We start from the raw sequence: 14,209 nt of genomic DNA on the forward strand, positions 1-14,209 counted from the left end.
GCCAAACACACATGGTAACACATTCAATCTCTCAGTATCCCTCTACCCACTCCTTCCATCACTCCATAAACCCTCTCTCTTCTTTACCCTTTTCTCCCTCCCATCCCCATCTCTTTTCCTCAGGTGGTCTAGATAGGTACTGTAGGTAGGTAGTGTAATGCTACAGTGAGTTCAGTGCAAGTTAAGTCTAGATCTGCCTAATTAATCAGATACTAGCATGCCTGCCTCTCTGACACGAGGTGTGTGTCCTTTACTCTGCTGCAATACTCATTATCCATCACCTCCCCTCTTCAGCATGAGACTCAGTACACTGAGCTACACATCAGACGGGAGAGTGTGTGTGTCTGTATGACCGTGTGTGTATGTATGTGTGTTACTGTGTATGTGTGTGTGTGTGTATACAGATGAAAACACAGAGGACGAGTCAGGGTTTTTAAATCAGGGTGATAGCTAGCTAGCTAGTGGCTATGATACTAGCACAACAAAACAAACAACATCCTTTAGGCTTAGGAGACTGATTCATGCTCCATATGCACAACAGTAACACAGGACAGAGGGCCAGAGGAAACACAGGAACACACTGTGCAGTAGGACACACAGGAACACACACTGTGCAGTAGGAGCCACAGGAACACACACTGTGCAGTAGGACACACATGAACACACACTGTGCAGTAGGAGCCACAGGAACACACACTGTGCAGTAGGAGTCACAGGAACACACACTGTGCAGTAGGACACACACTGTGCAGTAGGAGACACAGGAACACACACTGAGCAGTAGGACACACAGGAACACACTGTGCAGTAGGAATCACAGGAACACACACTGTGCAGTAGGACACACAGGAACACACTGTGCAGTAGGACACACAGGAACACACTGTGCTGTAGGACCCACAGGAACACAATGTGCAGTAGGGCACACACTGTGCAGTAGGAGACACAGGAACACACAGTGCAGTAAGACACACAGGAACACACTGTGCTGTAGGACCCACAGGAACACACTGCGCAGTAGGAGACACAGGAACACACAGTGCAGTAGGACACACAGGAACACACTGTGCAGTAGGACACACAGGAACACACAGTGCAGTAGGACACACAGGAACACACTGTGCAGTAGGACACACAGGAACACACTGTGCAGTAGGACACACAGGAACACACTGTGCACTAGGACACATAGGAACACACTGTACACTAGGACACATAGGAACACACTGTACACTAGGACACAGGAACACACTGTACACTAGGACACAGGAACACACACTGTGCAGTAGGACACACAGGAACACACTGTACACTAGGAACACAGGAACACACTGTACACTAGGACACATAGGAACACACTGTACACTAGGACACAGGAACACACTGTACACTAGGACACAGGAACACACTGTACACTAGGACACAGGAACACACTGTACACTAGGACACAGGAACACACTGTACACTAGGACACAGGAACACACTGTACACTAGGACACAGGAACACACACTGTACACTAGGACACATAGGAACACACTGTACACTAGGACACAGGAACATACTGTACACTAGGACACAGGAACACACACTGTGCAGTAGGACACACAGGAACACACTGTGCAGTAGGACACAGGAAGACACTGTGCAGTAGGACACACAGGAACACACTGTGCAGTAGGACACAGGAAGACACTGTGCAGTAGGACACACAAGAACACACTGTGCACTAGGACACAGGAAGACACTGTGCAGTAGGACACACAAGAACACACTGTGCACTAGGACACAGGAACACACACTGTGCAGTAGGACACACAGGAACACACTGTGCAGTAGGACACAGGAACACACTGTGCAGTAGGACACACAAGAACACACTGTGCACTAGGACACAGGAACACACAGTGCAGTAGGACACACAGGGACACACTGTGCAGTAGGACACACAGGAACACACTGTGCAGTAGGACACACAGGAACACACTGTGCAGTAGGACACACAAGAACACACTGTGCAGTAGGACACACAGGAACACACTGTGCAGTAGGACACACAGGAACACACTGTGCAGTAGGACACACAGGAACACACTGTGCAGTAGGACACACAGGAACACACTGTGCAGTAGGACACACAGGAACACACTGTGCAGTAGGACACACAAGAACACACTGTGCAGTAGGACACACAGGAACACACTGTGCAGTAGGACACACACACTGCTAGGAGGCTATAACATGACAGGGAAGAACCATGGAGGTTTTATGTGTGTGTGAGTGTGTGTGTGTGTGTGTGTGTGTGTGTGTGTGTGTGTGTGTGTGTGTGTGTGTGTGTGTGTGTGTGAGTGAGTGTGAGTGAGTGTGTGTGTCTGTGTTTGTGTGTATGAGGGCTTGTCTATAAATATCTTTGGAGACAGCAAAGTGGCTGGAGATCCGTAGGAGGCCCACGCTCCAGCCTGCCCACCCCAGCGACGGCACTCCTAACGTGGGCAGGATCGGCCCCATGATTGGCCTGTTCGACTGGAGCTGTGGAGCATGACTCACACACACTGTGTCTCTACCTACGCCAGGCAGACTGCACACAGACAGGCCCAAAATAACAGAGGGACTTTTCTGCTCTGTTTTAAAAAATGCCTAGGTTTAATCATAGTCTCTGTGTGTGTTTCTGTACCTCCCTCAGACTATCTGACGACTGTCCCAGCTAGGTTGAAATAGCAACAGACACACAACACACGCTCATGTACACATGCACATACACACACCTGGTCGATAGAGAGACAGAGAGAGATGAGACAGTGAGGCAAACAGTATGTGTGCAAGAAAGGGAGAGAGAGGTGAGAAAATAGATTATGTGCGGGAGAGTGACAGTGAGGGAGAAATGAGTGAGATAGATGAGTGAGTGTGTGAGAGGGAGAGAAAATATGGAGAAATAGAAATGGAGTGAAAGGGAGAGACGGAGTGGGGAAGAGAGAAGGGGAAGGTGAGAGAGAAACAATGGAGGAAGAGAATGAGATTGAGAGGATGAGTGTGTGAGAGAGAGGGAGAGATTGGGGTTGTGAGCTCTGTCTCTGTTTCTTTCTCAGAGTAATAAATCATTGGTGTTGGGCCCCCGGTGTGATCTGCAGGGGAGCCAGGCAGCCAGAGAGAGCCAGGGAGGAGGGGACCTCTCTCAAACACACAGCCTGATTAAGAGAGCCTGACCCGGGGGGGATGGCTGGGGCTGCTGGGGCTCACTGGAGCTGGGGCAGACATCCAGATACACACACATAAACAGACACACACACGCACTCACACACACCCAAACAGGACCCCTGCCAGCACTACTCAGGGGACTCTCAGCAGTCTGGCTCCGTCCCCCTGGAGGGGCCCAGCAGCGTATGTGTGTGTGTCTTAGGGGGCCAGTGAAGCAGTGGGCCAGCCAGAGTCTCTGTTCTGGGGAAGGTTACACCTCATAGACACACACACCATGGTTGACCAGAGCCACTGTTTCTCACACCATCTACCAGAAAGGCCTCAGTGAGCTGCTGCCCAAAGCCAGCCAGCCAAACAGCCCCCGAGAGTAGCGTGTGTGTGTGTGTGTGTGTGTTTACACGGGAGAATAGCAGCCTTGTCCATCTGTGACCTGAGTCTGACCCTGTCCAGACAACAACCAACAACTGAACAAACAACATCCAACTGTCTGTAGCACACAGCAATATCTAATATCCAAACTAGCTACAAATATCAACAACTCACAATCAAACCATGAGCTGTATGTCTGACTGATAGGAACCTGTAGGAGGTCAAAAGGGTAGTGAGAAAAAGAGAAGTATTCTATTGATTCAGTGTTGATTGAGAAATGGCTGTAAGAAACCTGCTATGTTCTACTGTGTAGTGAGTCTGAGAGGAGAGGGTCAGTGTGTTACAGATGCATCATATGATCCCTCCACAACCAATTCTAAAAGCAGTCCTTGTCAACTGCTCACCCCACCACACAGTGACTACTTCACAGTCAGGTTAGACCAGTGGGATAGCAGGGCCCAATAAACTCAACAACACAGTGGTGAGTGTGTATGTGTGTGTGTGTGTGTGTGTGTGTGTGTGTGTGTGTGTGTGCGTGCGTGCGTGTTTGCTCCAGGTGAGGAGAGGAGGTGACACAAACATTCAATGTTCTTCACACATACACACAAATAAATGGACGCACGTGCACACACACACACACACACACACACACACACACACACACACACACACACACACACACACACACACACACACACACACACACACACACACACACACACACACACACACACACACACACACACACACACACAGCACTGGCACCTAAATGGGTCAGCTAGTATGGCTGTTCTGTGTCCTGCTCTCTTACGGGAGGCTGCATAATTCAATCTAGTGTGAATATCACTCCACTGCTATTAGCAGCTAAACACGACACACAGGGAGGGCCCCAGCAGAGGAACCTCTGAGACATCTGAGGGGTTAGGCTACAGGGGTTAGAGGTTAGGATCCAGGAGGACAGACGGTTTTTGAATGAGCTTAGCGCCTCAGGGAGGAAGGAAGGAGGGTAAGAAGAGAGGATGGTTAGGTCATAGTTGTAAGAGGGATTTCTGACAACAGCTGGTTGTACAATGGCTTTAAATGACCCAACGTTTCTACACCTTATATAGGCTTGATAACAACACACCTGGCATTAAGAAACTCTAGAACCATAACTCTGTCTGTCCACATGTGTGTTGTCCTTACCTCGAGGATCCTCGGCCTGTTTGGCCAGTTTACGGAGGGCGGCGGCGAATCCGGAGTGTGCAGACTGGGCCGCCGGGCTCCCATTGGCTACGATAGATCCATTAAGGGGCGACGGGGTGAGGGGGCTGACCGTCGCCGTGGTGCGAGTTGCCGTGGATATCATTCCTAAGGAAGGTGACTTTGGCTCATGGCTCATGCCTGGAGAGAGGAGAGAGAGGGAGAGAAAGGGTTAAGACATAATAGACTGATGTTAGTCATTTATAAAGCAATTACAAAGCGGCTGTAGATGATTGGTCAGTCAGTCTGTCAGTCAGACTTACTCATGCTGTGATTGGAAAATCTCTCAGACCTTACACACACACACACACACACTGGGGGCTATCTGTCTGTCTCACACCACACCTTACACACACACACTGGGGGCTATCTGTCTGTCTCACACCACACCTTACACACACACACACACTGGGGGCTATCTGTCTGTCTCACACCACACCTACACACACACACACACACACACACACACACACACACACACACACACACATACATACACAAATACACTGGGGCTATCTGTCTGTCTCACACCAGACCTTACACACACACACACACACACACACACACATACACTGGGGGCTATCTGTCTGTCTCACACCAGACCTTACACACACAAACACTGGGGGCTATCTGTCTGTCTCACACCAGACCTTACACACACACACACTGGGGGCTATCTGTCTGTCTCACACCAGACCTTACACACACACACACACACACTGGGGGCTATCTGTCTGTCTCACACCAGACCTTACACACACACACACACACACTGGGGGCTATCTGTCTGTCTCACACCACACCTTACACACACACACACTGGGGGCTATCTGTCTGTCTCACACCAGACCTTACACACACACACACACACACTGGGGCTATCTGTCTGTCTCACACCAGACCTTCACACACACACACACACACACACTGGGGGCTATCTGTCTGTCTCACACCACACCTTACACACACACACTGGGGCTATCTGTCTGTCTCACACCAGACCACACACACACACATACTGGGGGCTATCTATCTGTCTCACACCAGACCTTACACACACACACACTGGGGGCTATCTGTCTGTCTCACACCAGACCTTACACACACACACACACACACACACACACAAATACACTGGGGGCTATCTGTCTGTCTCACACCAGACCACACACACACACACACTGGGGCTATCTGTCTGTCTCACACCAGACCATACACACACACACACACTGGGGGCTATCTGTCTGTCTCACACCAGACCTTACACACACACTGGGGGCTATCTGTCTGTCTCACACCAGACACACACACACACACACACACACACACACACACACACACACACACACACACACACACACACACACACACACAGGGGCTATATGTCTGGCTCACACCAGACCTTACACACACACACTGGGGCTATCTGTCTGTCTCACACCAGACCACACACACACACACACACACACACACACACACACACACACACACACACACACACACACACACACACACACACACACACACACACACACACACAGGGGGCTATCTGTCTGTCTCACACCAGACCTTACACACACACTGGGGGCTATCTGTCTGTCTCACACCAGACCTTACACACATATGTCTGTGTGTCCATATGTCTGTGTGACTGTATGTCTGTGTGCCTGTATGTTTAGCTGGGGGAGGGGGGCTTTGGACTTAGGCTGGGGAGCTGAGGTTAAAGGTTATAGGTTACAGGGTGTGTAACCCCTACCTCACGGGTCCGGTCTGTCTGCCTCAGCCCACACAGCAGCTCTACTTAACATGCTCCAACTGAGCCAGGCCCAATAGAAACCTTTCAAACACAAACACTGAGAGAACAGTTTGATAGAGGTAACACACACCATGAGAGAACAGTTTGATAGAGGTAACACACACCATGAGAGAACAGTTTGATAGAGGTAACACACACCCTGAGAGAACAGTTTGATAGAGGTAACACACACCAGGAGAGAACAGTTTGATAGAGGTAACACACACCCTGAGAGAACAGTTTGATAGAGGTAACACACACCCTGAGAGAACAGTTGATAGAGGTAACACACACCATGAGAGAACAGTTTGATAGAGGTAACACACACCATGAGAGAACAGTTTGATAGAGGTAACACACACCATGAGAGAACAGTTTGATAGAGGTAACACACACCATGAGAGAACAGTTTGATAGAGGTAACACGCACCCTGAGAGAACAGTTTGATAGAGGTAACACACCCTGAGAGAACAGTTTGATAGAGGTAACACACACCATGAGAGAACAGTTTGATAGAGGTAACACACACCATGAGAGAACAGTTTGATAGAGGTAACACACACCATGAGAGGACAGTTTGATAGAGGTAACACACACCATGAGAGAACAGTTTGATAGAGGTAACACACACCCTGAGAGAACAGTTTGATAGAGGTAACACACACCCTGAGAGAACAGTTTGATAGAGGTAACACACACCATGAGAGAACAGTTTGATAGAGGTAACACACACCATGAGAGAACAGTTTGATAGAGGTAACACACACCATGAGAGAACAGTTTGATAGAGGTAACACACACCATGAGAGAACAGTTTGATAGAGGTAACACACACCATGAGAGAACAGTTTGATAGAGGTAACACACACCATGAGAGAACAGTTTGATAGAGGTAACACACACGATGAGAGAACAGTTTGATAGAGGTAACACACACCATGAGAGAACAGTTTGATAGAGGTAACACACACCCTGAGAGAACAGTTTGATAGAGGTAACACACACCCTGAGAGAACAGTTTGATAGAGGTAACACACACCATGAGAGAACAGTTTGATAGAGGTAACACACACCATGAGAGAACAGTTTGATAGAGGTAACACACACCCTGAGAGAACAGTTTGATAGAGGTAACACACACCATGAGAGAACAGTTTGATAGAGGTAACACACACCATGAGAGAACAGTTTGATAGAGGTAACACACACCATGAGAGAACAGTTTGATAGAGGTAACACACACCATGAGAGAACAGTTTGATAGAGGTAACACACACCCTGAGAGAAAAGTTTGATAGAGGTAACACACACCCTGAGAGAACAGTTTGATAGAGGTAACACACACCATGAGAGAACAGTTTGATAGAGGTAACACACACCCTGAGAGAACAGTTTGATAGAGGTAACACACACCCTGAGAGAACAGTTTGATAGAGGTAACACACACCCTGAGAGAACAGTTTGATAGAGGTAACACACACCATGAGAGAACAGTTTGATAGAGGTAACACACACCCTGAGAGAACAGTTTGATAGAGGTAACACACACCATGAGAGAACAGTTTGATAGAGGTAACACACACCATGAGAGAACAGTTTGATAGAGGTAACACACACCATGAGAGAACAGTTTGATAGAGGTAACACACACCATGAGAGAACAGTTTGATAGAGGTAACACACACCATGAGAGAAAAGTTTGATAGAGGTAACACACACCCTGAGAGAACAGTTTGATAGAGGTAACACACACCATGAGAGAACAGTTTGATAGAGGTAACACACACCCTGAGAGAACAGTTTGATAGAGGTAACACACACCCTGAGAGAACAGTTTGATAGAGGTAACACACACCCTGAGAGAACAGTTTGATAGAGGTAACACACACCCTGAGAGAACAGTTTGATAGAGGTAACACACACCACGAGAGAACAGTTTGATAGAGGTAACACACACCAGGAGAGAACAGTTTGATAGAGGTAACACACACCATGAGAGAACAGTTTGATAGAGGTAACACACACCATGAGAGAACAGTTTGATAGAGATAACACACACCAGGAGAGAACAGTTTGATAGAGGTAACACACACCCTGAGAGAACAGTTTGATAGAGGTAACACACACCATGAGAGAACAGTTTGATAGAGGTAACACACACCCTGAGAGAACAGTTGATAGAGGTAACACACACCATGAGAGAACAGTTTGATAGAGGTAACACACACCATGAGAGAACAGTTTGATAGAGGTAACACACACCAGGAGAGAACAGTTTGATAGAGGTAACACACACCATGAGAGAACAGTTTGATAGAGGTAACACACACCCTGAGAGAACAGTTTGATAGAGGTAACACACACCATGAGAGGACAGTTTGATAGAGGTAACACACACCCTGAGAGAACAGTTTGATAGAGGTAACACACACCATGAGAGAACAGTTTGATAGAGGTAACACACACCATGAGAGAACAGTTTGATAGAGGTAACACACGTCCCCTTAATCATCCCCATGTTAATGTCATGATGGTCATTGTGGTGATTGCTACAGTGATGAACACCAGTTCAAGCTATTTCCACTTCAATTCACTATTATCATCAAGTCTGATTCACACACTCACTCATACGGACCCATCTACAGTAGTGGGAGTGTGTGCGCTCGCGTGCGCTCGCGTGCGTTTGTGCGTCTGTGTGTTGTTGAATCACAGATAAATATCATAGAGCCTTATATAATCCTACATCCAGTGTACAGTCTGAAAAGCATGTGATCTACTCTGAGTTTACATTGCCTTCATATTGTTTATAGTGATATAGCACCATCAGTAAACTGGATAGTTGACACACTATGTACAGTACACAGCTACTCCTATTACCATTACACATCATGTTAATATGGTGTCCATGTGATACCCACTCACCCCTCTCTCTTTCCATAACTCCCTCCCTCCCTCTCTCTCCCCCCTCCCCCCCCCCTCTCTCCCTCCCCCCTCTCTTTCTCTCCCTCTCCCCCTTTCTCCCTCCCTCTCCCCCCCTCCCTCTCTCTCTCTCCCTCCTCTCCCCCTCCCCTCTCTCTCCCTCTCTCTCCCTCCCTCTCTCTCTCCCTCTCTCCCCCTCCCCCTCTCTCCCTCCACTGAGTGACCTGTTGGACTGTGAGTGGAGTATTTTTCTCGTCTTTTCTCCGTGTCAGATTTACGAGCTCACTGTGGGGGATGTTGGGGATCAAGGGTTTCTCTCTCTCAGTGAAGGGGTGAAAGGGGACACTGTGATGACAGCTCCTGGGCCGGTGGAATCCCTGAATGCCAGAGAGTGGCATGCCGTCGCCCTGACACACACACACACACACACACACACACACACACACACACACACACAAGCATGCACACATCTTACACGAGCAAACACATGGAATAAACACACATCACCACTCAACTGTCCCATTAACTACAAGTCCTCAGAGTCAGAGGTCATGGTAGGGTCACAGTAAAGAGCAGTCTGTAGCGATGCAGTGAGATTACACACACACATGCACACACTACAACATTACTACCACACACCATATCTGATTACAAACACATACACATTACACACACTCAGTCTTATCAATATCACAGATCCACACTCAAATGTAGCCAAAACACACACCATACCTACCCTCACACAACACCTACAAACAAACCTGCACGCACGCACGCTCGCGCACACACACACAAACACACACACACAGTAGCACACAGTGTCAATAGCACTAATAGATCTGTGGAGTTATATATTGGTCCACCCCAGAGCCTGGGCAGGTCTATTAAAAAACCCATGTCTCCCTGAGAGAGGTCAGGGGTGCTGTGTGTGTGTGTGTGTCAGTGGAACAGAAGATGGCAGGGGAGTAGTGAACTGGTGGGTCACAGGGACACAGAGTGTAACGGGAGAGAAAATGAGTGGCAACACCTCTGGGTCCGCCCTGCTCATAACCTCCCATTCACCCCCTGCACTCCCTGTGAACCCCCAGCAACACAATTCATAATGAAATTAACAATGAGCTCCCTTTCCACACACACACTCACACACACTCACATCGACAGCCAGGCACAGCAACCGCTCAGTTCACTGCTGTGACCTCGTCACGACTGCAAAGCCCTGCTCCACCCACCTCTCCTCACAAACACACACCTTCACACACACGGATACACACACACAGCCTCAGGGCTTTAAAGAAAGAGAGAATATTCCTGGTAAAGCAGGAACTTTTCACAGGAGCTAATAAGATGGTAATGGACCGCTAGAGAAACACCATAGATATTCAAGAAACACAGCCATGCTGATAGCACACACACACCCCTCCCTCCCTCCCACACACACACACCGCTCCTTCACACACACCCCTCCCTCACACACACACACACACAGGGCTAGCGGCGGTTCTCGACCCCCCTCCAGAGTAGCAGAGTGAACGTGGTGGCGGGTGTTGAGGCTCCTTACTGCACAAAGGACTGGAGCTCCCTGGTTCTCCCATCGCTGCATCTTCAGCCAAACCCAGCACACAGACAGAGACACAGTCAAGACACACACCATCTTCTCTTCCTCCTCTCCGTCGCTTCTCTGTCTCTCCTTTTCTTTCTGTCTCTCGCGCACGCTCACCCGGTCGCTCACAAAGACCGTTTGGAGCTTATCTTACGAAGCAACACACCACACAACTCTCCTCTCTCTCTCGCTCTACCCTCCTCTTTCTCTCGCTGAGTGAAAACAGAAATTCTTAGCCTAGCAGCTGCTGCGATGTCACATGACCTTCCCCCTCCTCCTCTCAACCTATAATTCCTGAGCCATTGGGAGATAACAGAAGCATGGATGCCCTGCCAAGGGGAGCGAGGGAGGGAGGGGGAGGGGGGAGAGGAGGGGAGGGCTGACTGTGTGTCAGCTGCCTCTTCTTCTACACACAGCCCCAGTCGTCACATCTGACCCCCCTGTCGGGGAGAGAGGGAGGAGGAGGGGTGGTTAAATATGTGAGGTGCTGACACCCTCCCCTCCTCCTCCCTTCCTCCTCCTCTTCTTGGCTGTTAGAAAAAGAAGAGAAAAAGATAGAGAGAGAAAGAGAGACAGAGGGAGACAAAGAGACAGAGGGAGAGAAAGTGAGTGCGAGAGAGAGAGAATGTGAGTGCGAGAGAGCGAGTGTGAGAGAGAGAGAAAGAGAGTACAAGAGAGAGAGAGAGAGAGCAAGAGAGAGAGAGAGAGAGAGAGAGAGACAGAAAGAGATAATGCCATAGGCTAAGGTGGAAGCTTGTTCTGGCCTGTTACTGAAACATTGCCCCCACATCTAAACTGCTAACACACACACACACACACACACACACACACACTAGGCAAACACACACTAAGCAAACACACACTAAGCAAACACAGCCAGGCTCATGTTCAGATACAAAAGCTTGGCTTCCAGTGGGAGAGAAAACAGCTTTGATCTGCCCTCTTTATCACCAACCGAGAGCAGAAACACACTACAGTTACCTCACACAGAGCCAGTTGAGGGGTTTATACCACACACACACACACACACACATGTATGCACACAATACTGCTATTTTGCAATATGACTAAGAGTAAATAACAGCAGACAAGGGCAACTATAGACCTGTATCTATTTTGAGTGTGCTGTCAAAAGTGCTGAAATATACTAGCAAGAATAATATTTTAGATGAACTACAGTCTGGTTTTAGAAAGACTCAATCCACTGACACGCCTATTGTTTTCAACTGACTTTTAACAGCAGGGCCATTGACTGGGTTAAATCCTATTTAAACAGGTAGAGACCAAATCGTGGATGTTTATGGAAAACATTCTGGTGTGAAGGGGATTAGCTGTGGGGTCCCACAGGGGAGCATCATCGGCCCTCTTCTCTTCCTGCTGTACAATGATGATATGAAATCATCCTGCTCTCGTAATTAGTTGTTGTATGTGGATGACTCTACTGGTGTCCCATAAGAACAAAGCCTCAGTAGAAGAGATCCTTAGTGCAGAGTTATTCAATATCACTAAATGGCTTTCAGATAACAAACTTTCTCTGCATCTTGGAAAAACAGAACCCATCGTATTTGGTTCCAGAGTAAAGCTTGCAAGGACCCCTTGGTTTTAGTGTCAAAGTGGACAACTCAGTGGTTACACCAAAAACTTCAGTCCGCTACCTTGGATCGGTACCTGACTGGTCAGACTACGGCCCTAAAGGTTTACACAAAGAAAAAGATAAATATTATATTCCTAGCTCCGACCTCAAAATATCTGATAGTGACACCTGGCATCTAAAGAATAAGCTACAGAGCAGACAGAACAAGCTGGTGATAGTTGTATTTAAACTCCCTCCTCGTACTCATCTGGAGGGGGAGCCTTTTCATCAGTTAGACTGGCTATCTGCAGAGAAAAAGGGTCATATTATCTCAACTTGATTTGGGTTGTTATCATAGATAGATAGATAGATAGATAGATAGATAGATAGATAGATAGATAGATAGATAGATAGATAGATAGATAGATAGATAGATAGATAGATAGATAGATAGATAGATAGATAGATAGATAGATAGATAGACAGATAGATAGATAGATAGATAGATAGATAGATAGATAGATAGATAGATAGATAGATAGATAGATAGATAGATAGATAGATAGATAGATAGATAGATAGATAGATAGATAGATAGATAGATAGATAGATAGACAGATAGACAGATAGACAGATAGACAGATAGAGCTGGTATATAACAAGATGTTCTTAGCAGAGAGACTCTTACATTTAAAATGAGCAATATCAGAGTCTCTGGCGTTGTATTGGTGGACCACTAATTTAAGTACACATTTAATCATTCAAAGGTTTTTCTTTATTTTTACTATGTTCTTCATTGTAGAATAATAGTGAAGACATCAACACTATGAAATAACACGTATGGAATCATGTATGGACCAAAAAAGTGTTTACCAAATTTCATGTGTTATTTCATAGTTTTGACATTTTCACTATTATTCTACAATGTAAAAAATAGTAAAAAATAAAGTTAGAGATGTCCACCAATACAATGCCAGAGACTGATGAGTTTTAAATTTAAGAGTCTATCTATCTATCTATCTATCTATCTATCTATCTATCTATCTATCTATCTATCTATCTATCTATCTATCTATCTATCTATCTATCTATCTATCTATCTATCTATCTATCTATCTATCTATCTATCTATCTATCTATCTATCTATCTATCTATCTATCATAACAACCCAAAAGACTGAGTGTAATTGTGGTTAGACTGGGCTGGACAGTTAAGGGTTAAAGCTGTTGGTTTCCATCTCTCCATCCCTCCCTCCTCTGGCTGTCATTGCTGGGGTGTGAATGAGTCGATTCTTTAGTCATTTCCTCCTTCGGACGCTTGCTACCTTTCTCCAAATGAGAAGGGAGGGGGGAGAGAGAGAGAAAAAGAGAGGCAGAGAGAACAAGAGAGAGAAATAGAGAACAAGAGAGAGAAAGATAGAACTAGAAAGACAAAGAGAAAAAGCGAGGGAGAAAGACAGAAAGAGAGCGAGATTAGTCATGAGAAAAGCAACATGGTGGCCAGTATTGTGCAAAGG

General features: G+C 47.0%; 1 protein-coding gene across 2 annotated transcripts in view; it reads right to left on the reverse strand.

Annotated features, from left to right (window-relative positions):
* The window catches only part of LOC112238123 (genetic suppressor element 1), a 470,490-nt gene that overhangs the window by 87,233 nt on the left and 369,048 nt on the right, over window positions 1–14,209 (reverse strand). For both annotated transcript variants that reach the window (XM_042319660.1, XM_042319661.1), the window contains exon 3: window positions 4,748–4,945. In XM_042319660.1, the coding sequence (XP_042175594.1) occupies window positions 4,748–4,945 (198 nt within the window). The remainder of the gene's footprint in view (window positions 1–4,747; window positions 4,946–14,209) is intronic.

Source organism: Oncorhynchus tshawytscha, unplaced genomic scaffold (genome assembly GCF_018296145.1).
Source record: "Oncorhynchus tshawytscha isolate Ot180627B unplaced genomic scaffold, Otsh_v2.0 Un_scaffold_4_pilon_pilon, whole genome shotgun sequence".
Taxonomy (NCBI): Eukaryota; Metazoa; Chordata; class Actinopteri; order Salmoniformes; family Salmonidae; genus Oncorhynchus; species Oncorhynchus tshawytscha.